Here is a 26531-nt window from a genome sequence, read left to right on the forward strand (position 1 = left end):
AGCTTTATTGGCGCAGGCAATGGGGGACGGTAAGATTCAGGGTCGAAATTAAAGCTTAGTTGAACTTAGAACATAATGATGTTGTGCCAAATTCATTGTACTGTCGTATTTTGATGGCATTGTGGTGTAATTGTAGTTATTTAGCAAGTAAATTCGTTGAAATAGAGCAACTTTTTTTCTTAATTGACCTCTGATACCGACTAGATGTTAGCCCTATGTAGCACTTTGTAAACAAATACAAGGCCAAACGTGTAATTTTGGCCTGCATTCATTCACGTAACCAAAGTTAGTGAGTGCATGTTTCGTCAAAAAAGTGTAGGATACAAGGCCCCAAAAGAACCATGTCTGGATTTGATCTGAAAAACGAAGAGGATGTCAAAGAGTATCTTGAGAATTTGGGTGTTGAATATCGATTCGGATGTTATCATGAAAAGCGAGCCGACGGTGAGTGTGTCTCCATCCATTTTCGATTGTCACTCTACCCCCGACTACTTTACTTGCCTCCAAATCGTATGTTTCAGTTTATGGGTTAGCTAGTGACTTTGATTAGGTATTTTAGGTAAGGTTAGTTTAAGCAGGTTAGGTTCATTTGGAAAAAGGAGGACCCCCAATTATTTGGTGGGGATCCGATCACTCTATTATTTTCTTTTTTTCGTGCCCATTAATGCCACGATCAATGGGTTTGTTTGATGTTACAGCTTGCCATTTATTGGGCGACTATTTATCGGCCATCAAGCGCGACTATCGGAAGGCCTTTAAGGTGTATCAAAAGAATTGTGACGAACGTGATGCTCAACTTTCTTGCCACAACACGGCAGGCTATTTTGCGTCCGGTAAAAGTGGAGAAAAAGATTGGGTAAGATTATTGCAAAGCGAATTCTTTTGAGTCAAATCATTACACCACAGAGCTAGAGATCAGCAGAGCGAACAAACTATCTGCTGTGTGGTCGTTTGTCTTTATTTGTTTTTCTTGTCATAGAGTTTAAATTGGTAAAAACCGCCCCGTAGATGATGGCAACTAGTAAATAATTACAACCCTTTTGAGCTCTTTGCTTCCATGAAAAGTGTGGTTGTAATGATGTCAGCCATGAGTAATTCCTGAACCGCGATCATTCCTAATTGATTATGTAAATGCCGATAAGCAATTTTATACTCTTAACATAAATCATTGAAACTAACCCCAGAATGGCATTGCATTGCAGTAGTGTACATGAACCATTTTGATCCTTGGCCTTACAACATGGCAAGTCATGTTTTACCCTTGAGGGTGACTACTTTGTCTTAGGACATGGATCGTTTTCAAAATAATAGTTTGTATCAAAATGATTAACCAAGCTTGATTTTTGTATATCTTAGTGTCTTATTTGACATATCTGGTTTCGTCAACAACAGCATCATCAACTACCAGTCAAGATTAGCCTATGCCAAGACAACACTGTTTAAAGGCTGTCAGCATTACAGGGGTTTGACCACATAATTCTTGCCAAGATTGGACAAAATGTATAAAAAGTCACGCTATTTTGAGATAAGGCAAAACGTAGCCTCATCATCTTGTCCCACGGTTGTTCATATGTGTATTTCAATTCATTTTGCCGCCTCTACATGTGCATAGCCCACCCTATTGAGCTTGATGATCGTTTTTTGGTTGTTCATTAGTCACTAAATAATAAGGCTTTTCAATTGAAGGTGATCATGAACAACTGACGTTATTCCATGTAGTAAAATCAAAGACAACATGCCCAGCCAAACCGCACTATGCATGCATTGAATGTTGACATTTATTCCATTTTACATGCTTGTCTAAAAGCAAGTAGCATTGTGGTATTCAGCCCATTTCATAGTGCGTTCACCCCGGGAAATCTCATTTTCTGATTGATAAAATTATCCTTAAACATAATTGTTACCCTGTACATGTACGCCAATGACTTTTTCTCTGTCAAGCTCTGTGATTTAGAACAATGTTCCCGAAAATGATGCTTATTTCACTTGTACTTCTCAGCAAAAAGCCTATCAATACTATGTCAAAGGATGCGAGCTGGGCCATTATGCGTCGTGTTTCAATGCCGGATCGATTGATCATCATCGGGCATTGGCACCATTGGCGGAGAACGAGAACAACCCTCGCGACTGCCAGCTCCTGAAGAGGGCCTTGGGCTTTTTCAAGAAAGCCTGTGACTTGGGTAAGAGTCCGGATGCTTGCTTCCAATACTCGACCGAGATGCGTCAAGGAGTCAAGGATTGCATCGAGGTGAGTCAGGAAGAATTTTTGATTTGGAATGGAATTGGAGATTTGTCCGTTTCTATTCCAAAATTAAAAGGTACGATTAGTAGGGACGGACAAATTGTGTAAAAATATTTTTCGTCACCAAAGACCTCTTTTTTCACATTTGCACTTTTCACCTTCATTTGCATCTTTCTACTTTTATTTCGCACTTTCTTTTGCACATTTGCCCTAAAACCGTTGTTTTGGTTGAAATCAGAACTTTCTAAGCTTTTGAATCGGACTAAAGGCTGCTGCCATGATAAAGATATGAAAAGCTGAATGTTGAACAATTTATGTCAATTATTAGATTGTGCAGGCCAAAAGTAGTTCACTTTTGGTTGAGAACCAAGGCAAAACAGAAATGAAAAGAGCCAGTTTCAAGTTTAAAGAGACAAGCTAAGCAGGGCGCTAAGATAGTTAAGCAGCCCCCAAAAACGCAAAATAGCTGCTTTCCTTACCTCCTCCAGGTTAACTATCTTCTCTTTTTGAGGAAGATACGTCTCAATTTCTCTTCAGTGAGATCAATGTAGAAACTAGAATGCAGATCTGCTGATGGGAAAAGAGGAAAAATAAGTAAGGGGGAAGCATTTCTTCACCTAATTCAACAAAAGCTTGTCAATTTGGTCCAAAATTGAGGCAAGATTTGGATTTTTGAGAATGAGCTTTGGAAATGCCTACTATTTTGAAAAATAGATTTGAATATCCCTTCTTTTTTATTTTATTTGCACCTTTTGTTACACTTTTTGACCTTTTTTGCACTTTTTGTGAACCTTCTAGGCTTATTTTTTTGCACCTTTTTGTCTCAAAAAGGCTTTGCTATTTTGCACATTTTGCCCGTCCCTAACGAATAGTTATGTGCTAAAGAGAGTAGTGATACCCTTTTTGTTTGAAGGCCGATTCGAGAGAGGCCCTGAAGTACTCGGTGATGGGGTGTGAAGAGAAAAGCATCCAGTGTTGTCACAATACGAGTGTTGCTTACAAGCATGGCGCCGGAGCCCCGGCCAATCCCGTGTTGGCCGAGTTCTATCGAAAAGTCACCCTCGATCTGAACGAACAGGAAAACGAGAAGCAAAAACAGATGAAATTCGGCGAGACTGGTCCTTGAACGGGCTTCAAGCATCCAGTCGAAGATATTGATTGTCAACAGTTCAATATTCATAGAAACCAATAGAACCTCGCTTCCGTAGAGATGAATCCATCGCTCTTGTTTGTAATTCATCCTTACCAAGAGAGATTAAATTCATTCAGAACAACATAAAGCTGTGTATCCATTTCCATTTATTCCAAATTTGGGAAGGAACGTTTGTCAAGGCACGGACGAACAACTAGATATATGGACCACTAACGAAAGAGAACATTTGAACTAAAACATGCACCTCATTCATGCCCATTAAGCCATGGCTTGACCAAGTCAGTTTATTCAAAAATTGCACTTAATGGCAAAAAAAAAAATGTCTAACAAACTGAATGAATGTAACCAAAATCGTGATCAAAATCTAGCGTATCGAGATCTAGAGAGCAGAGCCCAGTTTTTTAAAACGAAGGAGTGAAAAAGGACGTACTATACTACATAACTTGGATCTTTTCCCGATCTAAGATTCACTCCTCGGGTTTAAAAAACTGGGCTCTGGTCAAAGTTATGTAAGAATGACTACATAAAATTTGAATCTTGGGCTTATTGTGAGTTATTTGCTTTTAACAACATAATTTGGAAGGAAGAAAACTTCTCGATCACTTACAGTACAAGCCTGAAGACAGTGACTGGCTCCTTATTTGATTAAAATAAATTCAACAAGGATCCAGACTTGTTCGACCCTAAAAACAGGCATCGTTCGCAGTCCATATTTCGGGTAGTCCGTGGTCAATTTAATGCCCAAAGAGTCAAAGTTCCAACCGACTTTCCACTGGCCATGAGGAAAGCTAGATCCTGGATGCTGGATGCTGGGAAATCCAGAGGTTGCGTGTTCAGCCCAACGCTTTCCTCTTCATTCCCTCAAGTTCATGCCTTCATTCATGATCATCCATGAAGTTTCATATATGTATGCACATACACATACTGATTGAACAGGGTGTATTCACATGGGGTGTGGTGTTATACCAAAGTCCAGTAAGTGTTCCCAGCTAGGCCCAATTCTCCCACCATGTCCGCCCTAAAGATCGCACTCCGTTCCTTGACACGCCTACCTGGCCGACATGGCACCTGTCCAGCCACGCCTGGAATTGCCGCCTCGTCGTACTCGGTTCGTTGGATATCGCTCCTGCGTCCGCCCGGATTCGACATGAACGCGCCGTGCGAGCAGACCGCACTGGAAATGGTCGAGCATCTCTCGGACGCCGTGATCGGCGGCCCCAAGAACTACGATCCGGCCGCATTCCAACGTCAACGCGAATCGCTCATGGAGTTCTTGCCACCATCACAGTCTGATCTACCTCCCCGGAAGATGGTGGACTCCTTTGATCAGGCCTTGATCCCCCTGGGCAGTGATCGCAAGGTAGGGGTGTCCCGCATCGCGCAGTAAGGCGGTTATAGTTGGATATATCGTAAGTCACAATGGACTTTGGACTTTCTTCCAGCTCAGGGACCGATATCTGACCCAGTTTGGCGGGGTTCGCGTGGGTCGATTGCTCGAGGACATGGATATCTTTGCCGTTCATCTCGTGTTCAAGCACATGTTGAATCCCCGACAAGCCGTGGGCAACCTTCAGTCCCCCTTTTCCATTGTCACGGCTTTGGTCGATCGCATCGATGTCAAAATGAATATCCCTTCGGACCAGGATATCAAGCTCATGGGCCACGTGACTTGGGTGGGCAAATCTTCGGTCGAGTCCACATTGGAGTTGTGGCAGTTGCGGGACGGAGATTGGGTCCACGTGACCGATGCCACGTTTGTCATGGTGGTGCGGGATCCCATCAATAAAGGCTCGAGTTTTGTGAATCCTTTGGTGGTGGAGACGGATGTGGAGAAGGCGTTGTTGAATCGGGGCGAGCGGAATAAAATCGCCCGATATGCCATGACCACGGAGTCTTTGTTCAAGAATCCACCCTCGGAGGAGGAGAAGCGACTGATCCATGACTTTTTCATCAGTACCGTCGACCATAAGGCCCTGTCGTTCAAGGCCAGGGTGAAACCGCCCAACAGCGTTTGGATGGAGGACGCCAAGTTGAAGAATATTCTCATTTGTCAGCCGGAATATCGGAACAGGTTCAACAAGATCTTTGGCGGATTCATCATGAGACAAGCCTTTGAGCTGGCTTGGGCTAATACTTTTGTTTACTCGGGCCAAAGGCCGTATACCAATCATATGGATGACATCCTTTTTCGAATGCCCGTGGACGTGGGATCCCTGCTTTACTTTAACTCTCAGGTGAGATCATTCTACAGAACCATGTCGAAAAGAACTCCCACCATGACGATGATGCCGTTCTTTTCCCTAGATCTGCTACACAGAAGGGAATCGCATTCAGACTCGAGTCTCGGCCGAGATCTTGGACCCGACCACTGGAAATCTGTCCCTGTCCAATGTCTTCCAATATACATTCAGCGTGGATGGCCAACCAGCTCCGTCCATCGTACCCAAATCTTACCATGAGGCCATGATGTATCTTGAGGGCCGAAGACATTTCCTGAATTCCACCACCGACCATTGATTGAGCGAGCCAGATGTTGCCGGTGTGAAGTCAAACGAGTTCAGGTGTGCTTTATTATTATTCTCATTCTCATTGCTATCGTGTTGTCATTTCTCATAGTAAACCATGGACAGCTCTTGAAAGCGGCCATCCTTGAGCTTGTGATTGACATCGTCGGTGACTCGCTTGACGAAGCGAAGGGTCTTGTTGTCTCGACACACCAACATGAGCGTGTTCTCCGAAGGTTGGACACTGAGCAGCTCTCGGTCCTCGTCCTTCTCGATATATGACGAGTACCCGCCGCATTCCAGGCCCCAATCCTTGCAATTGAAGAATACCTTGGCATCCAGCACCAGATCCGCTTTCTCGATGTCCTCGTCATGGACCAATGTGTAGGAGCCTTGACGCCATTGGCGGATCTCTGCCACACTTTTCGCATTCACAGGCTCGGACTTGGCCTCGTCCATGGCGGACTGGGCATCTTCTTGGGGCGTGGTGTCTTTGGAACCAGATGCCTTCACTTGATCCTTCTTTTCAGTTGTCCCGTTCGCGGTGGGGACAGGTTTGTTTTGATCATCGTCGTCGTGGTTGTCGTCGTCGTCATCATCATCATTCGGATTGTCAGCTTTGTCGGCGTCTTCATCGTTATTTTCAGCCGCGTCTTCTTCGTCTCCGTCTCCATCTTCTGCGTCGTCGTCGTCCCCGTCGTCGTCATCGTCATGATCGTTGTCATCGGGAGTGATGTCGGCGAGTGTGTGCAGTCGGATCCCGGTGAGATTGGAGAGGAGTAGGAACATTGCATCCGAGGTCATGATTTGCAGGAATTCATGGATCAGAGGATCCAAGTCACCCTCCAATTTGAGTCGCTCGTGGTTGCGCTTATTCGCTGGTCCCAACCACTCCCATGGGATCCCATCCCGCCCTAGGATATCGGAGAGTTGAGCAATTTTTTCCGGGTCAAAGAAGTTCTGGAGCGAAATCTCAGAGTTCTCTTCAAATTCCACCCGGATTTGCATTTGCATCGTGTCGTCGACGTATTCGAGATTGATCCAGGAGAAGAACAGCTCTTCCTCGGTTTCAGTGGGGGGCTTGGGTACACTATTACTTACAATCGCCATAGAGGTTTTGGTGGGTCGAGGTTGGGTGGAGCCGTGGAACCACCCGCCTACGGACAATCGCGTCTTGTCCTGGGTGAGCACCTCGTTGACCTGGTGAAATGACTTGGGCGTGACCTCAAAGAACACGAAGCTATTGTGAGTGGGCGTGAGCGACTTGACTACCTCGCCAGGATCTCCATTAGCCTGGGTCTGGAAGAGGTCCAGGGCTCCTCCGTCTTTTTCCTTCCAACTGGGCGGGACGAGGTACCAAATGAACGCGATGCGACGACCCTCTAATTCGTCGTCGTGGCAGAGAAGGTAATCCGTATAGTTATATTTGGCACAGAAGAGATCGATCTCTTGGCTGAACTCGATTTGAGTCACTTCCTTGAGGAACTCCTTCACTCGAGTCTGGAGGAAGTGGATAAACTTCTGGATCATCTCTTGCTTCTCCGCCTTCAGATCTCCGGATTGGTGGAACTTGTACAGATCGTTGTTCTTCTCAGTCATCTGGAGATCGTTCAGCTCTTGAGTAAGATCTTCCAACAATGACTTGGGACTCTGGACAAAGTTCTTGATGGCACAATAGGTAAACGGTTCGTGAGAGAGTTCCACTTGAGGATCACTCTCACCGTTCGACTTGGGCTTCTCGGATGTCCATTTGGTTTTCATTTGACTTTTTACGGCCTCCAGAATCGGATTCAACGAGAACGAGTCCGCACTCGAGTGGCCATTCTCAAATTTGGACTTTTTGATCGAGTCGTGATGTCCATTTTGATGATTGGAACGCTTGCCCACCCCTTTGCCTCGTCCGTTGGACATCTTGAGGGGTCAAAATGAATTCCTGAAACATAAATAATCCATAAATCCTAGACTCTGAGCCAACACGTGGCGTACGTAAAAGCATCAAACCAATTTATTATTATCATTTCAATCATACGAATCATTTCAGCTTGACAAACTGGCTCTCGAATTCGGAAATACAGGTGCTCTGATCGGACTTTTCATCATAGTCCGCCCATTCTTTTTCCACCAGATCCACATCCTCGAACACGGTCCCGGTTTCTCCGCCTTCACCCTCTTCATTCTCCGAGTAGCCCCGGACTTTCCATCCATTTCGCGGTGAGAACTCGACGGGCTCAACCCCTCGACAGTCAAAGGCAACGATGGTTTTGAACTGAGGGCTATCCTCCATACTATAGGCGGTCATGGTGGATTCCAGGATGTCGATTGAATTCTCACGCCCGCACAATTTACACTTGAGCACGCAATTGGCGTCGCCGCGCCCGCCTTTCAAAGGCTGCTTCTCGTCCAAAGCGATATATTGGAAATGATCGGGCACTTCGCCGCAATTGGCGCATTTCATCTTGAGATACCATCGAAAATCTTGACCCTCTGCCTCCAAGCCCGTGACATTCTCCAAGAAAGCCTTGATCTGCAAGCCGATTTTGACCATGATTGACACTGAAAAATAGAACGGAGGGTCCGATCAATCAAAGGCTGCCTTTTTTTTCTTCTTTTCAGTGATGGCTAAGGCGCAATGTTCATTCATTTATTGGGATCAGGAATGCGTCGAAACACGGCACACCACTTTTGACCGGCATTCCGCGTGACCTTCTGGCCTTCCTCGGTCGATTCGTACAACTTGGTTACCACCGGGTCAAGCTGGAGCTCGCTCTCGGTCAGGGCCTCAAACAAAGGATGTTCGGCGCAATGCGAGCTCATCCACACATGGAGCTCCTCCACGTCGGTCATGGTGTAGATCAACCCGCCCACGGCCAGCACGTAGGCGTACTCGGCGAGTAATGTGTCGTTGATGATGCGCCATTTGTGCTTGGCCTTCTTGAAATGCGGATCGGGGAACAGAAAGAAGAGCTTCTCGAGTTGACCTGGCCGAAAAAAGTTGGGCAGGTACTTCATGGCGTTGGAGCGCAGACACGCGATATTGCGGTAGGATCCGGGGTGTTGCTGTCGGAGGGCTTGGATACGATCTCGCACGTAGTCCGATACTTTGACCCGGATCTCCATGCCCAAGATGAGCTGGTCGGGGAACATGGGCGAAAGTTGGACCAAGAGCCCGCCGTAACCGCATCCGATGTCGGCTAGCCGGACTTGGGGCGAGGCCAGCGGGTCGTGGGACTGAAAGTCCGGATAGAGGGCTCGCCAGTCCATGTGAGCGGGCGTGAGCGGGTAATCGAAGCAGTGATCGGCCATGGGATTAGAGTGAGCACGTTGCCGGTAGAAGCGCTTTTGCGGGAGTTGCGGCAAGGCCGACGTGTCCATGGCCTCGGGTGCAATCGCCGGAGAAGTGGCCATGCTGGGCTGGCTTGAGATAAATACCGGGGGACCAAGTGGTGTTATTCCGGTTGAACCATGCAATCCGCTACACCGAAGTTCAAGCTGATGGCATAAATCTAACTCAGACCATGCCTGCATAAACTATAAACACACATGGGGTGAAGTCTGGAATGAAGGCAAGAAGAACGAGGTTGTGTGACACGTGGACACGGTCATCGTCAGCTGATGGCGATGGTCTGGGACAAGCGGTGAGCCAGAGTGATGAAAGTCTTTCAGTATTTTTTTTTGTATGAGTGATATCTCACGTCAAAAAAAGGCACTTATGGTGTTTGGTGGTGATCTATTTCAAAATTCAGATTTTTCTTTACATCGACAAACAAGTCCTGAAAAGAATTCTTAATGCTTATATTCTGGTTCATTTCCATTTTGACCATTGGCCATCAAGGCTTAAGGATAGCCAGTCTTGTTTTTTCCAAGTCATCCATCCATCATGCCTCTCTCTTTTGATCTTTTACCTCTACGATCTCTTTTCATTTACAAAAGAGTATCAACGCTCAACCTATCTTTTCTAAACTGGGTTTAGAAATTAGAGATTTATTAATGTCTTGACTAGCATCTTTCATAGTTGTGTCCAATAGAGAGCATGATGAAGCTGAATGGCTTAAAAGACAGTTTCCACTGGACAATGATCACTTCCTCAACTGGCGTGGGGTCATATCCCTCTGTTGGATGCTAATCTTTGTTCAAACTGCTTTCAATAGGGTTAGACAAGGACACTAAAGAAAGGAAACACCACTTTTTGTGATCACCAAATCTTTCCCGGCAAGTTAGGCCTAAACTTTTGGTGCTGAAATTTTTGAATGTCAATTTTTGTAACCATTGAACAAAATATGCGACTAATATTATTTTGTAACTATTGCAGAAATGCGCTCAAACCAGGCATGTAAATATACTTAAAGTGACTTCAAACATGTCTTAAAGTACAACAACTAAAAAGTGCTATGAGGTTTTTTTAGTAAAAAATATTTTTTACTAATGATATTATTTGGAGAAAACTGTTTCAGGAACATCTTGACCAAATTTCAAGTACTTTGGTGAGTTTGTTATGAAACTATGATTTTCACTCTGGAAATTGCCCTCAATCCAAAAGTAGACTGATTGTAGCTCTGAGCAACATATTGTTCTTTAAACTCATTTGGATGCTTCATAATGATGGAATAATATATCTTAAGAGATATGACACCTGTTTTATTTGACCATTTTGGATGCTTTTGCGAGAAACAAATTTATAGGAGTTCAAAGTTCAAATTGAAATATAGTGTACTGTACTTTGGTTTTACTCTGAGCCCCTTAAATAATGCCTGTCTTTTATGTAAATTCCAAATCAGTAGAAATTTAAACTCTACTAAATGACAACTTGTCCACTTTTCACCTATGCCTGATGTTTTTTGTCAAATATGTTGACTAAGACAAAATTGTCAATGATTCATCCCAGATATTCTTATTGTAAACATTTAAGTATATGTACTTTTTTGCCTATGCCATACCTTTCTTATTTTGTCAGTGTAAGTTCCTCATCAATTATTGATTCTTGTTGATTTTCTTATCTATGCGTGTTTTTGAGTAACTTTTGCGGAATATTTCACTGATGTAAAAGACAATTTGATTGTTTTTTTTATTAACTTGAAGTTCATGGATATTTAATTTATTCTTGTGACTTTCAAAATTATTTCAGACATATTTGGTACATGGACGGAGTTGTATATCAAAGAGGTCATTTTTTATTAAGAATACTTATATGTACTTTGTAGTATGGATAATCTTGTTTTATTGATGCTAGATTTACTGTCTTAATTCAACGCAATGGCCTAACTTGGCGGTCAGGGGAAAGCCGTGTCGTTTCCTCTTTTTAGAGTCCCTGCAGGGATAGATAAGTTTTTCGCTCAAAGTCCGTTTTTAATCGAAGATACACTTGACATCCCCTCGCACACAGTTCCCGCTTGTTCGGCTTTCAGTCTTGCCATTATGTCAGTCCATCCCAATTTCGACAAACCGTTTCGAAACCAAATGGAAGAAAAATCAACGGGTATAAACATCTACACTTCTTAGCTATCTTCTATGTCAAAGAAACTTACTTTTGATTCCAAACTGTCACGTGTTGCCGTGAATGATTCAACGTGTTTGACCTGCATACTTCCTATAGTCTGGCGTCACTGAACAACTTCCCATAACAAACCTCTCCCTCAAAATAACATCTAAGCTATTCTTGTAGGGACGCGTCTAAACTAACAGAGAACGCAGGTTTCATTTTCTATCGTGGTGCGAAGTGAAACCCGGTCATTATGGGCCTCCCGCGTGACCAGACGTCCTCGCCTGAACCCCCCACTCAGCCTGAGGCCCCGCCCCTCTCATCCGAACGCCCGCAGCGACGGACTCGTAATCGAGTCAACTATCGCGATCTGAATGAGCGCGGCCTCAAACCCGAATCCGTGGATTCCACCGGAGATGACGAAGACGCTGATGCCGCTCGTGATGTCGACGAGGTCTTAGACGAAGCCTTTCGCCTCCCAGATCCCGTTAACCGTAAACGAACCCGCAGAACGAGCGATACTCGGAGTGAGGACGAACGCGATGACCCTGTGGATGAGGATGAAGTAGAGGATGTTGATGTTGATGATGAGACCATCGGAAATTATGACCATTTGTTGAACAACGAAAAGTTCCGAATCAAAGGGAAACGCACCATTCGTATGGACCGCATTCATCCGAAGAAGCCTCGAAGGCCCAACATGCCCTCGGCCTTGGTTTTAGATGAGCCTTATGAGATGTGCAAAGACCAGATTTGCGTAGTTTGCAGTCAGGAGTTGTTGGATTTGAAGGAGAACCAGGGTCGCTACAAGAACTTGTACCGAGATACTACCAAGTCCGGCAAGAGCCTCTTTGAGATCTTTCGCACCTTAGTCAAGCAGGAGGTTCAGCCCACGTTTTACGGCAGTTATTTGTGCAAAAAGTGCGTGGATGCCATGGAGAATATCGAGACCTTGTATCGTCAATATCGCCGAGCGACCGAAGGCTTCCTGGACACGTTTGTCTTGGGACAGAAGATCTTGGATGCCGACACGTGTTTGGCCTTTAACATCGAGGAAGTGGATTCCCTGACGGCCTTTCTCAACTTGAAGAAATGCACCTTGAAAGTGCTGGATCCGGCAGATGCGGCCTTCAATGCTTTGGCTATTGGTTATGATTTTGGGGTCGAGTTGGACAAGACGTATCTGGCCAGTGTCAAGGAGGCCTTTGAGATCCCGGTGGATGGTCAACCCGCCGAATCAGCCGATGGGGTCATCACCTTGACCTTTGACGCCTCCACGGGTGTGATTGAGAAGACCACGAATACATTTGCGGCCGAGATCCCGTCCGAGCAAACAGACGTGGCCTTGCCGCAGATCTTTGTAACCAAGGACGAATTGGCCGGATTGACGCGTACCGTCAAAGACCACACGGTCCATTTCTCGACCGCGGACTTTGACGCCTTGGATTGTCGCCTGTTCTTGGGCGCCAAATTGCGCCAGCAAATCCTCTTGTCCAAGCACGTGGCCGAAGAATACCAAAGACAGATCCCTGGGGCCAGCGCCCGATTCTCGTGCAGGTAATTGGATTTTCTTGCACTTTTTCATGGCTACAAATGGGGAAGGATTTTTTCTTATCATCATCTAGATTTTCAAGACCAATTGAAAGTAATGACTCGAATTTTGCCAATCCTATTGGAAAAGTTCCAAAGCTTTATGTGGGAAATTATTAGCCGTTAATTATTTACTAAATAATTATTTTTTCATTATTCAATATTAAATGAATATTTATAAAAACAGTATTTTAACAAAATTGAGGTTAAGTTGAACGTCAATGAGGCCGTTGACAACTGATATGCGTCAAAATTAGATCGAAGTCAATCTTAATCTTCTGATCTCTTCCGTTCATACGCATCTTTTGCCATATACGATTTGGTGATCAAATACTTTATGTACTTGAGTTGTCACCTCCTTGGATCCCAACTCATTGTCATTCTTATTACAGTGAGTGCACGGCTTCCTATGACTATTTCCATATGCTAAGCAACCACATTCAAAGCGTTCACTGTCAGGCACTCATACCTTCGAGTTCGGCCTTGGGCAAGGCCAGTCAAGGCGGGATCTTGAATAGTGGCTACAAGACCAACGAGATGGCCACATTGGAGAAACCGTTTCAATGCGAGTATTGCAACAAATGCTTTCAAGAGTACGTTTCGCTCTCCATGCACGTGGACCACTATCACGGCTTCCATCGAGTTTGCAACATCGAGCAATGCAACGAAGTGTTCAAATCCATCCAGGAATTTGTGCAACATTACGCTTCGCACGCTGCCCCCAACATCGAAATCCCAACAGGATTCAAAGAGAAGACCAAGATCGTGCTCCCTTGTCCCTTGTGTAACATCAACATCCAAGGGGTGTGGAAGTACTTCCAACATACTTTCACGCACGACAAGGAGGCTCGCTTCAAGTGTCCAGCCTGTCACAAGCGCATGAATAAAGTCCAGAGCTTCAAGGACCACATCTATCGCCACTCGTTTGGAGGCTTTCCACCTTCCACCCGAACCCGTCCGAGACCCAAGACTCGAAGCAGCAATGCTCCTACTACTCCCGCGCCTTCGGGGGGGCTAAAATCCGAAGACTTGGTAGTGCCAATGTACAAGTGCTCGATTTGTAGCAAATGCTTCTTGGACCAGAACAGACTGAAATTTCATGAACAGGTTCACATCCCCAGGGACCAATGGGAGCACTCGTGCGGGTCCTGTCATACCCAATTCCCATCATTGGACAGGCTCAAAATCCACGTGTCCACCGTGCATAACAACGTGTTCCCCAAGTGTCAATTGTGTGATAAAATGCTCCCGAATCGTCACGAGCTCCGGGTGCATCTGGCCGAAGTTCACAACGAAATGGAAGAGGATTGAAAGCGTATTGGATCTCCGATAATTGAATCCGAAGGGGATTGACTGTATTGGTTTGCGCGAAACAGAAACGTTATCGGAGAACTGTTTCCAAATGGCTTTTGATTCAATAAATTGCCAAGTCATGCCCCCGAACCAGGAACTGAGCGTCAAGTTACTTGAAATGTACTCAGCCAAGACGAGGTGTTCGGCTACTTTGTCTTTGCTCTTTGAATGCACCCCGAAATGAAGACATCAGTCAAGTTCGTGTGTCAGTCACGTTTTTCGACTATTATGTGCTAGTTTGTATGTTACTGACGTTTCACACGAATCATTCCAAATCAAGAGACAGGCTTTAAGCCCTCGACGCACATGACTAGGAATACCTATATGAAACTGGTTGCCAATCCCTCCATCCATTCGTGACACACTAAAAAGCTTTTGCCTTTGTGATACTCATCTGAGAGATTGGGTGTGTCTGGTTATGACATAATCATTCGGGTATGTCCCTTTCATCGAGTTGGGAGAAACTCAGCTCACATGATGTGTCTGATTATTCACCTTTGAATTGTCTTTGTATATGAAATACAGGGTGCACGGCCAAAATTACTTTTTCCCTGACGCTTCTTGGGCGTTGATTGTGAAACCGATTCAGAAATCAATTGAGCAAATTCAAATGCGTGTAATAAACGTATTCTCTCTTTCTGTGAGGTACGATGTCGTGTAATGTAGTAATTCCTGAGTGCCTGACCTTAAAAAACAAACCAGCATTGAATGCTCCGGTTCAAGTTTGCTATCGGTCGCGAGTAACAGCAAATTCCGAACCGTTCACACATTGAAATGTCAAATTCAATTGAAGAACGGTGAAGATTCGGTACATTTGTTATCTTGAACAAACTCCGGTGCGTGAACATCTCATCAGACGAGACGAATTGAGCGAGAAGAATCAAGTTCGAGCCTGCACACTACACAGTTGCACCGCTTCGGCCAAAGTTGTGCCTAATCAATTCAATGAGATACTCGGTGCCCACTACGATTTGAATCTGCAGGGAAATCCTAGAAGTGGACCTGAGCGCAATATCAACATGATTGATCCGGTCGAAAAGTGGATGCCAATCTTTTCACCCCTCATCAAGGGCGACTGAAGGATTCAAATCTCGCGGGGATTTTCCCTTGAACTAGTTGACAAAGGTGGCCTTATTTGAATCTGAGATTAGCGCCCCAATCCTTCTCTACTCTATTACACATGCAATTCAGAATCAATCTAGAGAAACGGAACCACTTCACTCGATGCTAGTAGTGTGCATATCATGGGGATCATTCCTTCTTCAAGCCTATTCGTCTTAAATCCATCCCACTTTGTGGTATGCGCACACCTCTATCCTCTCACAAACTGCATGCATAAACTGAACATTTCCACTGGAATGGATCGCCATTCTCAATGACTGAATGCAAGTCCATTTTTCCAAGCGATTATGAATTCGTTCGCCAATAAAAACCAGCGGATTTTATTCGACCGCCGTCACGTCGTGTCAAGAAAATCTCCCTTCCTGTCTATTCGTTTATTCCGTGTTCATCGTGGAGTGAATCCTGGATCCAGCAGCACAACAGCGCAATATATGTGTATATATATATGTCGCTCGCTTCAGCTCCGTTTGTCACCCAAGGATTCTCACGTCATCATCCCCCGTGGCCTTCTCCGTGTATTCCTTGCTTTGCCATCTGTAATTCTAACTAACCACTTGACTCGTTGTCGTCGTCCTTCCTGGGATTTTACCAACGCCGTGCAACCATCACTCACATCTCATTTCCCCCTTCGATCGACCCCTTCTGTCAAGTGCCCTTTGTATTTAGCGGACCCTGCGCCATACCAGAAGAACCAACCACCCTAATAGTTGCATTATTAGGTACAAAGGAGCCTTCGCCCCCGCCCGACACTCACAAATCCTCGTCCAAACCGGAGTTTCTCTCTAGACTGACCCACCTTTCTTCTGGTCCATTCGGGCTGCAGTCCGGGCCAACCCTTCTACCGTCGCTGTTCTAGCCCTCTTGTGGCCTGAGACTCTGTGCCTGACTAACATTTCCACCCACCCATCCCGATTCCCGAGTTCCCGAGTCTCTGAGTCTGGTGGACGTCAGAGATACGGAGAAAAACCAGGCGGAGCCACTCTCACTTACTCACTTACTTTTCTTAGTCACACATACTCCATGCCAAGTCGTTGCGGTGTGCCTCCCCGACCCGACGACTCACTTGGTGGATGGGGAGTCCTGCCGTCCCCGTGTGCAAGAGGCATGCCATGTACGATTTGCACTCCTACGGACGGACGAGAGGGAACGACGACTACAACAAGTTGGGATCAATAGCACTTTGGGCTGCCAAGAGGAAGACGGAGGATCCAGAGTTGGTGGTGCTCCAGTACTTGTGCTTCGCCTGGTGGTTGAACAAGGGAAGGTAGAGATGGTTCAAGTGATCAAGCCAAAGATAATCAAGGGATGAGGGATGCTGAAAACGGATTTCCTTCCTCATCAACAGCATCAGCATCCACCACCAGTGTGCATTGTGTGCTACCTCGTTCCTCGTTTTCGCCATTTCTGGAATTTCTGGTCCAGGAAGTGAGACAAGTGGAAAGTGCGACTGTTCGTTGTTCACGAAAATGATGCTTCAGTTCGTGCCTCCTCTGTCGTCTTGACCTTGTGCCCAATTCTCACGTCAAACAGACTTTTGGGGGAGGAAAATAGGGCGAGATTGGAAAATACCTCGGAACGAGTACAACGAGCGAACATTAGAACAAACAAAAAATCACTTACCGTCTTCAAAATGTCAGATCTGTCCAGAAATCATAATAACAATTTGAATATGCTCACCTTCTGGAGAGTACTAGTGCTTTTCGGCCAGCTTCGTGGTTCCTGGGGAGCCCATTTTGGGCCTCCGGACCTCGATGACCGGGATAGGATCCTGAGTAACGGTCTCACGGCCTCCTACCGGATGGCCTACTTAAATATATCCTATTTGGACTCTGAGCGAAAGCTTTGGCACACGGAACGAACCGAAACGGGTCGTTACAGTAGTGCGGGCATCCGCGAGGCCACGGGCGTGGCCGTGGAGGTTCTGTCCAGCAACCCAGTGTCCGGGTCCAATCCGGAAGCATTTGATCAAAGTGCGTGCGATCCCCCGTTTCAGCATGATAAGCTCCCGCCGCATGGCGACCCGTGGATCGCGATCGTCAAGCGAGGCAAGTGTACCTTCAACAAGAAGATCTCCAACATTCTGGCTTTGGGAGCGGCTGGAATCTTGGTCTATGATAACGAGGAGGGCGGTTCCCTTCAGTCCATGAAAGTAGAGACCTTCTCCATCCCGTCTGTGTTCACGTATCATTGGAAAGGCCAGGAGATCTTGGATCTCATGAGTAAGATCGATAAGGTCTACATCACCCTCCAAGAGGGCTCATTATGTCGCTCCTCGAGGGGCAACCAAAATTCTTCTACCATCTACTGCACGCCTCCCTTGTCTTGGGACGACATTGCGTACATCTTCAACAAGCAACGCGAAGACAATCCGTTCCTGAATTGGAACATGACCCTCCAGGATAACGATATCTTCTTCATCGAGAAGCGGACGTCTGTGCTCCTCGTGTCCGTGTCTTTCATCGTCCTCATGATCATCTCGTTGGCCTGGCTGATATTCTACTACATCCAGAGATTCCGATACATCCATGCCAAAGACCAACTGGAACGGAAACTTTGCTCTCAGGCCAAACGGGCTCTTTCCATCATATCCACCAGTGTGCTCAAAAAAGATGACTTGGAGATGAAAGACTTCTCCGAGACGTGTGCCGTCTGCATCGAAAACTATCGCGTGGCTGATGTGGTGAGGATCCTCCCGTGTAAGCACCAATTCCACAAGACCTGTATCGACCAATGGCTCCTCGAGAAGCGGACTTGTCCCATGTGCAAAATGGATATCCTCAAGCACTACGGTCTTGTGGATGACGGCAATAGCTCCGACCAGGAGGACGCTGTCATTAGTTTGGCTTGAAGGAAACAAAATCTCAAACAGAAGCAAAAGTCATTCATTGGTCTCTCATCAATACATCAATATCCTCATAAACCATTCCCTACCACGTCGTCAAGAGATTACGATCATAATCATGATTATTATTGTTACTACTACTACTACTATTACTACTACTACCACCACCACCGTCTGTTACTCAACCTCATGAAACTCCAGTTCCTTGGAATCCATATTCCGACAAGGTAAACCCGAATACTCAGGACTCTCACAAATCGCCAATTGGGCAGTCCCGAACCGCAAAAAATCGTCAATGGGCAAGAAAAAGGCACTTTACCGGGAGGACGACTACTATCATCTCTCAATCTCCAGTGAACTTCCGTTGTTGTCGTGGTCGTTACACACGGTTTACGTTGTGTTGTTGCCGTTGCTCACTTAAAAGGCCTCTACGTACAAGCAAGACTGACGACGGACGGATTCACGATCGGGTGGACATAGGTACACACAGACACGCACACACACAGTCACACACACACACTCACAGTCAGTCATTCAAGGTTGCATGATTTCCAAGGATTTGGTGTAGAATTTTCAGAAAATTCTTTATCACGCTTGTCACATGTGAAACGTGGGACTTGCTTGTAGATTAACAATATTCCAATTTAAGGGGACCGTTTGGAAGTCCACTTTGTCAGCCAATGTCGAAATCGATCGCCTTTTAATTAAGCCGGCCTCCACGACAAACTTTCGTGTCACCTAGCATTTATTTGTGATGCACACGAAATGCACACGGAATCCTCGCCCTTTCCTTCGCAATGCCGAGGAAGATCTGGAGAGACGGCGGAAAAGAAACACACCATGTGGGATGAAAAAGAATCAATAAATCACAAGAGAGCCGAATAATTGGTTTCTTTTTTGTGTGATTTAAGGGGCATTTCCCGAGTTTAGTCGAAAAAAATGTCTGTGCCATTCATGCAGGTTGCAATCAGACATCGTTTGTCTTCCTTTGGGTGAACAAGAGCCCCCTTAACTACAGACATCCTATCGTTTCTTCATTACTGCTGGCCTTTGTTCTGTTCCGGAGATTGTTTGATGCCTCATCGAAAAATTTCAGTATTCCATTTATGTTAAAAATAAACGAACATCCTCTGTTCTGGTTCTTAATCTAGGCCCATTTTTCTTTCTCGTCAAAGTGTTTATTAGTCTTCAAGGATAAAATCTTAACCAATATCAATGGTTAGGATGAGGTCCCTGATCCTCCACTTCAGGGTTCGCTTGAGGGTTTACTTCAGGGTTCGCCTGGAGGCCAGGCTCCGGTTCTTCGTCAGAGTCGTATGTTTGATTAAGCGGGTCATTTTCGTTGTTCCAACCCGGAGAAGGGGTTCGCGGTCCCGGGACCAGCATTGGACGATTGGCTGGATCAAGAGGTGGACCAGGGTTGCGATTTGCTCCCGAGGGATGATCGTGAGCCAACACGTCTCGATCGTTGTGTCGATACGGTATGTTAGGGTTGATTGGTCGAGGCTGGAACAAAAATGAAATGCATGTTTTTAACGGGTTGGGGGAAAATGTCAACATTCGTGGATTACTTACGGGGGGTGGTTGGTGAATAATGTTTGGTATGGGAGCATTGGGAATCGGGATAGGGAGAGCCGGTTGCATGTTTCCCAAGTGGGGTTGATGATTATGATTGTGGTTATGATGATTATGATTGTGATGATGGTGATGATGATGATGACCCCCTGGATTGGGATTTACTGGTTGGGCGTGGACTGGCGGTTGTGGTGGCGATCCAATGAGGCCCATTGGAACCGGTACGCTTTGAGCCACGCACATGAAACCAGTGCAGTACCAGATGAAGCGAAGGATCTTGCCCACAATCCAAAGAGCCAGGAGGAACAAGGCAAAGAGGAAGGCACCCACCAGGAACTCGATGACCACGAATATGGACATGGTTACATTTTGTATTTGGAACACACAATCCACCAACCAATTGGAAATGGTTCCAATGAGGCAGTATATTTGGGACCAGGCATTTTTGAACCAATCCACGATACTTTCCCAACACATGGTTCCACAAGGAATTTCCCAAGCGTCTAGCTAATGGTTGATTGCTGATTGGACCTAAACGAAACTTTCAATAGCAACAGCTCACATTTGATCGGAAATAACTGATTAGCCCGACGTCAATCTTGAATTTTCTTCACCTCGTTGAAATAGTCATTTTCCTTTAAAAGCGGAATCGTTCAAACTGTTATAACATATGGAACTTGGAGACAGTTCAACATTGAAGCGTTTTAAAGAAATGTATTCCACCATCTTCCAAGAAAATATATGAGAGAAAATGTTGCTACGAGGCAATGTGACGTCAGACGTGTGTCGTAAAATTGTAGACCACACGTAATCATTCTTGGCAAAAGAACTAGTAGAACCAGAAGAACTGGCAGACAACTCTCTAGGATTGCAAAAACAAGCTGGCTTTGGCTTAAAAATCAAATAGATTCGGTGCCAATAACTCTGTAAAATATATTTCATTAAGGGCCATAATTGTATAAAGATTCTGAGCTGTATTTTCGTCTGATTCCAACGTCGCCATCCATCATGTATTGGGGATTGGTCTCATGGTCAAGACTCGGAGAAAGTGCTGGAGAGCTCTCGTTTTGCTCCAGAGCTGAATCCAAGGCTTGCAACGCATCTTGGCACTCCTGGGGAATATCTTCTTCTGGTAATTCGGTTTTAGATACATCCAGGGTGGTCAAGCACAGGCTGGAGGCCGATCGAAGTTTGTCCCTCATCTGACGACGTTGCTTTTTCTTCCGATGATAATCCAAAATCCTGACATTGGTTTTTGGCTTGAGGGAGTCCAGATCCAGTGTGGATTGAAGATGAGCTCCAAATTGAAGCGATTGGGTAAAGAAATCCTCCTCTATCGGAGGTTCATAGATCGACATCGAAATCTGACTGGAGGATAAGCTGGAGACCATCGTTCCCGATCTGAACTGTTCCAAATCGTAGAATTTCTGCTGGGTCCACGTTCCACTTCTAAAGAGGTTCGAAGAGGTCCCCGAAGATAAGGAATTGAAACAATCCGAGTTTCGAGTCGACGACCGCTCACTATCGATCCCACTATCAGAGGAACGTCCCCACGTTCCATGTCCAAGATATTCGTATCGGGGACGCAACTGAGGCTCCATCTTGCTCCAGATCGAAGGGTCGACTAGGCGATTTAATGCCTTGAAATAAATTGTTGTGGTAGCAAGAGTACCGATAGAGTGAAGCTCGCTTCAGTTTTATCCGAAACTCGGTTCCACTCGATACTAGTTGTTATCATTGTTTTATCCAAAGGCAACAACGATGTTCGGATATCCTTTGGATTGTTCCTATTCCTAATTTGAAATTGTTCTCAAGTGGGGGATCTTTTTCCTATGTGATTGATTTATGTTCTTGCAAAACTAAAAGTAGTTATTCGGATTTTCAAAGCACGAGTATAGAGATGAATAATTGATAATATTGGACTATTCGGAAAGGTTTCAGTCAATATGCTTCCAAATATGTCAAGTGGGCGCTTTACTTTGCAGACAAGTCAATGTGCAGCCCTTTTAGATGAGAGACGCAAGGTTGACTTCCTCTGTCTTTAAAATCTTTTTCATCGAACTGTCGTTTCTTTTCTTCTCGACAAAGTTCCGCTAAAAATATCCCCGTTCCATCCCTAATTTCCGCCATGACGAAAGAAACCTTCTATGGCCAAAGAATCCTTAGAAGACCTTTTGCCTTCGAAAGTCGGTCAGTTGAGAGCGTGAGAGGTGAGAACATTGGGAGGGAAGGAGGATATCATGTATATACGTAAGGAGCAAGGCACGTGACGAAAAACCTTGAAAATGGGCGCATGATGTTATTTGTTGGGTAGGCTGATGGACTTGCAGTAAGCAAGTCAAGTCATGTCAATGTTGGGGATGTTCTCTAAGCCTGTGCTAATGTTGATAAAACCCACCAAGTTTTTGACGTTTCAAATAATCAATCCACAGTGGACCTTTGAAGCAAGACAAAACGTTTGTGATGTTTGCCAAATCGAGGATCACTGACTTCAATAGAGCGCTTCTAATATCCAATGAAAAAAAAACACTCAGGACACGCAATCGTTTAATCTTTAATCTTGAACCTAACGAAATCCAGACTGAATCGGGTATCTAATATTTTCTTCCAATTGTCACTGTTATTATATTCTACGTTTATGTATGCTCTATCATCTTCTTAACAGGGAATGATCATATTTAATGGGTTCTTTGGACGTCCCTTGACTAAGTACAGCATCATGCATTGATTTGAACTGACCTACGTTCTTTGGGTTATCGTTTAAAGAATAATGGAGTGTCGATGAACAAAACTTTGATATTTTGGAACCTTTTTTGTCTCCTCTTTTACATTCACGGGTAACAACGACAATATTCCTTCCTTATGAGACTGGAATAACAATGAATGGGGATGAATAAGTAGATCTATAGAGTAACGATTGGTATTGGGAAGGAAATACACGTTCTGCATCGTCGCGATCCTGTTTGTGAGCTCAAGATGAGACCAAAAGATGAAAATCTAAGGCAAGGCACAGTCAAGAAGTTGATTGGATACTATGATCGCATTAAAAATTTCCTATCGCAATCCAATTACTTCCGTGCTTGTACAATACTTAGGCCTACACTGCCATTGTTGATGCAAATCTTGTTTGCTACCTGGGGTGCTAATCAAACTTGCTCCCATATGTCTGTGTACCCCAAGCCTGTTTCTACAAATTTCCAATATCCCTTATCAAGATGTATTGTCTATTTCCGATACGTTTCGCATCTGGGAATATAAAGCACATAGATAGGAACCAAAATCAAGCGATGTTATGTTTGGGAACACCAATTGTTGAAAACTTATCAGTTGGGCACGGTTTGCAGTAGAGAAAACAGTTAAGAACGATATATCATTAAAGAGAATTGAATGTGACAATAGGTAAATGTTAAAGCATTAACTGCAATTAAAAGGTTGCCGTGGGTTCCACGGGAATTTCTAAGATTGTAAGCTTTTTTGCGAGTAGGCGTTACATAATTTTCTCCTTCTTCTGTACTCTCAGAAGAGTATCACCGCCCTGTATCACTTTCCCCCACCTTCTTCGAGCTTTGATTCTAGTGGGTCGAAATGCTAACAAATTCCCAAAATTTACAAGATGAAATGGTACTAGAATTTGCTACCGTACATTACATTTACAAGGGTGGATTTTTATCTGAAAGTTGAAAGTTCAAAACTAAACATGTATTGCCAAGGCGATAAGGAAAACGAAGAGCCTCAAGAAAGAGCGATTGCCAATATACCTTAGCTTTTTCAAGGTTTAGAGTTAGTTCTCTCCATTGAAATGAAAAGAAAACTAAGTAACGGTCACTTGATTGGATTAATGAAATGGTTTCTTTGTTCTCGTACTCACGCAACCTTTCGTTATTTTTACAGAGTCACGTGGAAAATGGAAATCCAAAAGCGTCCCAGATTCTAACTGAACGATATTGTACTAATAAAATCAAGCCCTTCAAAAGCAATAACAACCAGTTTCATAAAAAAAGATTAAACAAGTCAGTGCCAATAACGAGGGTTGAACTCAATCGAAATCAGAGTAGCCTGGGCCTCATTGGCTGAGGAGGGGGTAAATTTCATTGTAGATTAGACCATTTCTTATGCGCAATGGCCACAACAGGACAATAAAAAACATGCTCAAATTATAATGGAGCATTATTGTCGAAAAACGTTGTTTTGTTTTTTCAAGTAACTTTATGTAACCAAGAGCTCTGGTGACTGCCTAGGCCAAAACTCTTGTAACTAGGCCTTTGGGACGGTGCTGAGGGCCACTGATGTTTTCCACACGGTAATTGTGCGAACGCCAAATGTGTTGACCCCGATCAATAGTTCTTTAATAATATCTGTCGTCTTAGACCTCCTGCTTTAGGATTATCAACAGGAAAATGATTTCGTCATTGGTTCCGTCCAGGTATAGTCCGGGCTTCTAAATAAAAAGTTATGAAATTATTCAGTTAATCAATCAACTTTACCGCTAATCTTTTGGCTTTTCGATAACAATTATGGCCATGATTATTTTGTTCATGAAACAAAGCATCGTTCATTCATCGCATTTTGTCTTGCCAACTTTCCAACCTTGAATGGAGTGTGCTACTTCTATCCGTAATAATGGAACAGCTCTCACGAATGAGATGAAAGTTTCTAGTTAGCAGTTGATTGAGATCAATAGATCATTTGTTTTGATGTTCTCAACATTTATCGAGAACTTTGTGCCACACAATCAAGATATTGAAGGCTCCCAAGATGTTCTGGTTTCTGATGTGGGTAGTCTGTTCCATGGGTGCACACGACCAGGAATGGGAGAGGTTGTTGATTTCGAGGAGTTTGGGGGCCCACCTGTAAAGTGAAGGAAAATAGAAAAAAAGGAAGCATTACACCCCGATATCGAGTGTTGAGGGGAGACCTATAATATAACAGACACGCACTGTGATCCAAATAACATTTCTATAATCAGATAAGTTGTGTTTCAAAACATTATGAACCGTTATTTTTGAGCAGTTCCGACACCGATGTTATTAGTGTGCCTCAATAAGAAAATATCGTTTGCTCTAGAACATATGGCCTCAAGTTGAAACGAAATCACGACAATCTGGCCGCAATGGGGCATTTCTGATGGTGCTATTCTACTCAAGCTCTGAGTTACAGAAAGTGGCGGGTTAAATCCAAAGAGGTAAGTAAGGCAAGGCATTCAAAGAGGAAGAAAGCCAAAAAAGCTAGGGGTCCATGGCCATAGCTTTGGAAATTGATGACCCCAGCCTGAAAATGTCCAATTTTTGTGCATGGTACAACTTTGTCGCGACAACTTGTCTCCATTTTTGCTCCATGAACCAATCAGTAACCCAGACCAGCCGTATATTTTCCATTTAACCTCACAAAAACAAAAAGCAATCAATCACCTACATAAGACAACTTCAAGGTCCTCAAAAACAATATCCTGAATGTCCGGCACACAATTCTCAATGAATGCTGAGAAAATTATCAAGTCCGTGTTACTCTTGTTCTTAACTTAAAATAGTGGCTGCTCAAGGCCTTGACATTTCAAGCTGATGTTTGACCAATATAACTGAAGAAATGAATGAAAACAGAACAAAAAAGATCCAAAACTGTGAATGAATCATTTATTTCTTTTAGTGGCATGAATTAACAATAGAAACTTGTGTTCTTTTACTTTTGAACCATTCTATTTTCAATGGCGTGAAAATCAAAATTCGATTCTGATTTGAAAGTACGCTTTGCATAAATTTCCCATCAATAGGTTAAAAATAAAACGCAAAACCAGAGGTGTTCCGTTCCCAGTCAAAGGAACGAACTGTAAGTTCCAATTCGTATACGCATCTGAATAGCATAACAAGAAGTAGAGTCGCTAATGAAATGCAATCTTGATAATTGCAAGATGAAAAGAAACTAAAGGTATTAGAGTAAAGTAAAAGCGCGAACAAACAATAATGGCTCTGGCGAATTTATGTTAGTGATTGAGCCCAATCGTCTGGGGAAACGCTAATGAAGCAAGGTGTATGAACTAAATAGATGAAAATAAATGGCTGTACTGTTAATATTATTTTTTCGGTCTAATAAAATAATTTTTTTTGACCTGAGATCATGTGGCAAACTTCATCGAAGAATTGACATCTCCCTCTTTGTCTCTGTTTGAGCTTCGGCACTGCTTCTAGTCCGACAACAATGCGGTGTTAAAATAAATATATAAAATGGAGACATGCCCTGTTTGACAAGGCGGAAAACATGGCTTTTGTGACCTCAGATCAACAATCAGAGAAGCATGGAACGACCCAGTACAATAATTGCCGATTGCCGGGACATTCACGATACAGCTCTTTGGGCTTTTCCCCCTGTTCGCCTTTTCCAGTTTTGCCAAATTGATTGAAGTCAGTTCGGTCAAATGGCCACCAAGGTCCTCCTTTCTTGGCAGAAGTTGGCTTTTCAAAAAAAAAAATATAATCTTATGGACTGACAGATTAGATGATGCTCAGATATTTTCTGATCCCAACCTCAAATAACCGCTTACTTAGCCTTCAACAAGAACATGCCCATGAGCCTTTGGAATCGCAACAAAATGTGCTTTAAAACCATCCTACTACGCATCATAGAATTTCGTTAAATATGTTTCTACTCCATTTTCGCCCATTGGTCTTCAGTCCTACGCT

General features: G+C 44.2%; 8 protein-coding genes across 9 annotated transcripts; 4 read left to right on the forward strand and 4 right to left on the reverse strand.

Annotated features, from left to right (window-relative positions):
- The first annotated feature begins 237 nt into the window (after positions 1-237).
- On the forward strand, positions 238-3543 carry LOC131893455 (cytochrome c oxidase assembly factor 7 homolog). The gene is made up of 4 exons (XM_059243493.1): positions 238-444; positions 699-856; positions 2000-2248; positions 3156-3543. The coding sequence occupies exons 1-4, from the start codon at positions 342-344 to the stop codon at positions 3366-3368; spliced, it is 723 nt and encodes a 240-aa protein (XP_059099476.1). The 5' UTR covers positions 238-341; the 3' UTR covers positions 3369-3543.
- Positions 3544-4237: 694 nt separating this feature from the next.
- Positions 4238-6041, forward strand: LOC131893442 (acyl-coenzyme A thioesterase 9, mitochondrial-like). Its single transcript, XM_059243475.1, has 3 exons — positions 4238-4755; positions 4838-5629; positions 5700-6041. Exons 1-3 carry the CDS (start codon positions 4405-4407, stop codon positions 5910-5912), a joined length of 1356 nt encoding a protein of 451 aa, XP_059099458.1. The 5' UTR covers positions 4238-4404; the 3' UTR covers positions 5913-6041.
- Positions 5929-7904, reverse strand: LOC131893432 (prolyl 3-hydroxylase OGFOD1-like). The gene has a single exon (XM_059243465.1). It carries the CDS (start codon positions 7808-7810, stop codon positions 5999-6001), a length of 1812 nt encoding a protein of 603 aa, XP_059099448.1. The 5' UTR covers positions 7811-7904; the 3' UTR covers positions 5929-5998.
- On the reverse strand, positions 7830-8444 carry LOC131893459 (CXXC motif containing zinc binding protein-like). The gene has a single exon (XM_059243497.1). The coding sequence runs from the start codon at positions 8442-8444 to the stop codon at positions 7932-7934; it is 513 nt and encodes a 170-aa protein (XP_059099480.1). The 3' UTR covers positions 7830-7931.
- Positions 8445-8452: 8 nt separating this feature from the next.
- Positions 8453-9475, reverse strand: LOC131893452 (tRNA (guanine-N(7)-)-methyltransferase-like). Its single transcript, XM_059243489.1, has one exon. The coding sequence runs from the start codon at positions 9422-9424 to the stop codon at positions 8537-8539; it is 888 nt and encodes a 295-aa protein (XP_059099472.1). The 5' UTR covers positions 9425-9475; the 3' UTR covers positions 8453-8536.
- Positions 9476-9516: 41 nt separating this feature from the next.
- On the forward strand, positions 9517-14974 carry LOC131893429 (zinc finger protein 571-like). Of its 2 annotated transcripts, XM_059243462.1 has the most exons (3): positions 9517-9534; positions 11559-12932; positions 13358-14974. In XM_059243462.1, exons 2-3 carry the CDS (start codon positions 11629-11631, stop codon positions 14274-14276), a joined length of 2223 nt encoding a protein of 740 aa, XP_059099445.1. In that variant the 5' UTR covers positions 9517-9534; positions 11559-11628; the 3' UTR covers positions 14277-14974. The 2 variants fall into 2 exon arrangements, with proteins under 2 accessions (XP_059099445.1, XP_059099444.1); XM_059243461.1 differs by lacking the exon at positions 9517-9534 and having other exon boundaries at positions 11495-12932.
- Positions 14975-15753: 779 nt separating this feature from the next.
- LOC131893445 (E3 ubiquitin-protein ligase goliath-like) lies at positions 15754-19428 on the forward strand. The gene has a single exon (XM_059243479.1). It carries the CDS (start codon positions 17071-17073, stop codon positions 18286-18288), a length of 1218 nt encoding a protein of 405 aa, XP_059099462.1. The 5' UTR covers positions 15754-17070; the 3' UTR covers positions 18289-19428.
- Positions 19429-19494: 66 nt separating this feature from the next.
- On the reverse strand, positions 19495-20415 carry LOC131893454 (uncharacterized histidine-rich protein DDB_G0274557-like). The gene is made up of 2 exons (XM_059243492.1): positions 19858-20415; positions 19495-19788 (listed from the first exon to the last, which is right to left on the reverse strand). The coding sequence occupies exons 1-2, from the start codon at positions 20332-20334 to the stop codon at positions 19495-19497; spliced, it is 771 nt and encodes a 256-aa protein (XP_059099475.1). The 5' UTR covers positions 20335-20415.
- Between the last annotated feature and the right edge of the window lie 6116 nt (positions 20416-26531).

This window comes from Tigriopus californicus, chromosome 2 (assembly GCF_007210705.1).
Source record: "Tigriopus californicus strain San Diego chromosome 2, Tcal_SD_v2.1, whole genome shotgun sequence".
Classification (NCBI taxonomy): Eukaryota; Metazoa; Arthropoda; class Copepoda; order Harpacticoida; family Harpacticidae; genus Tigriopus; species Tigriopus californicus.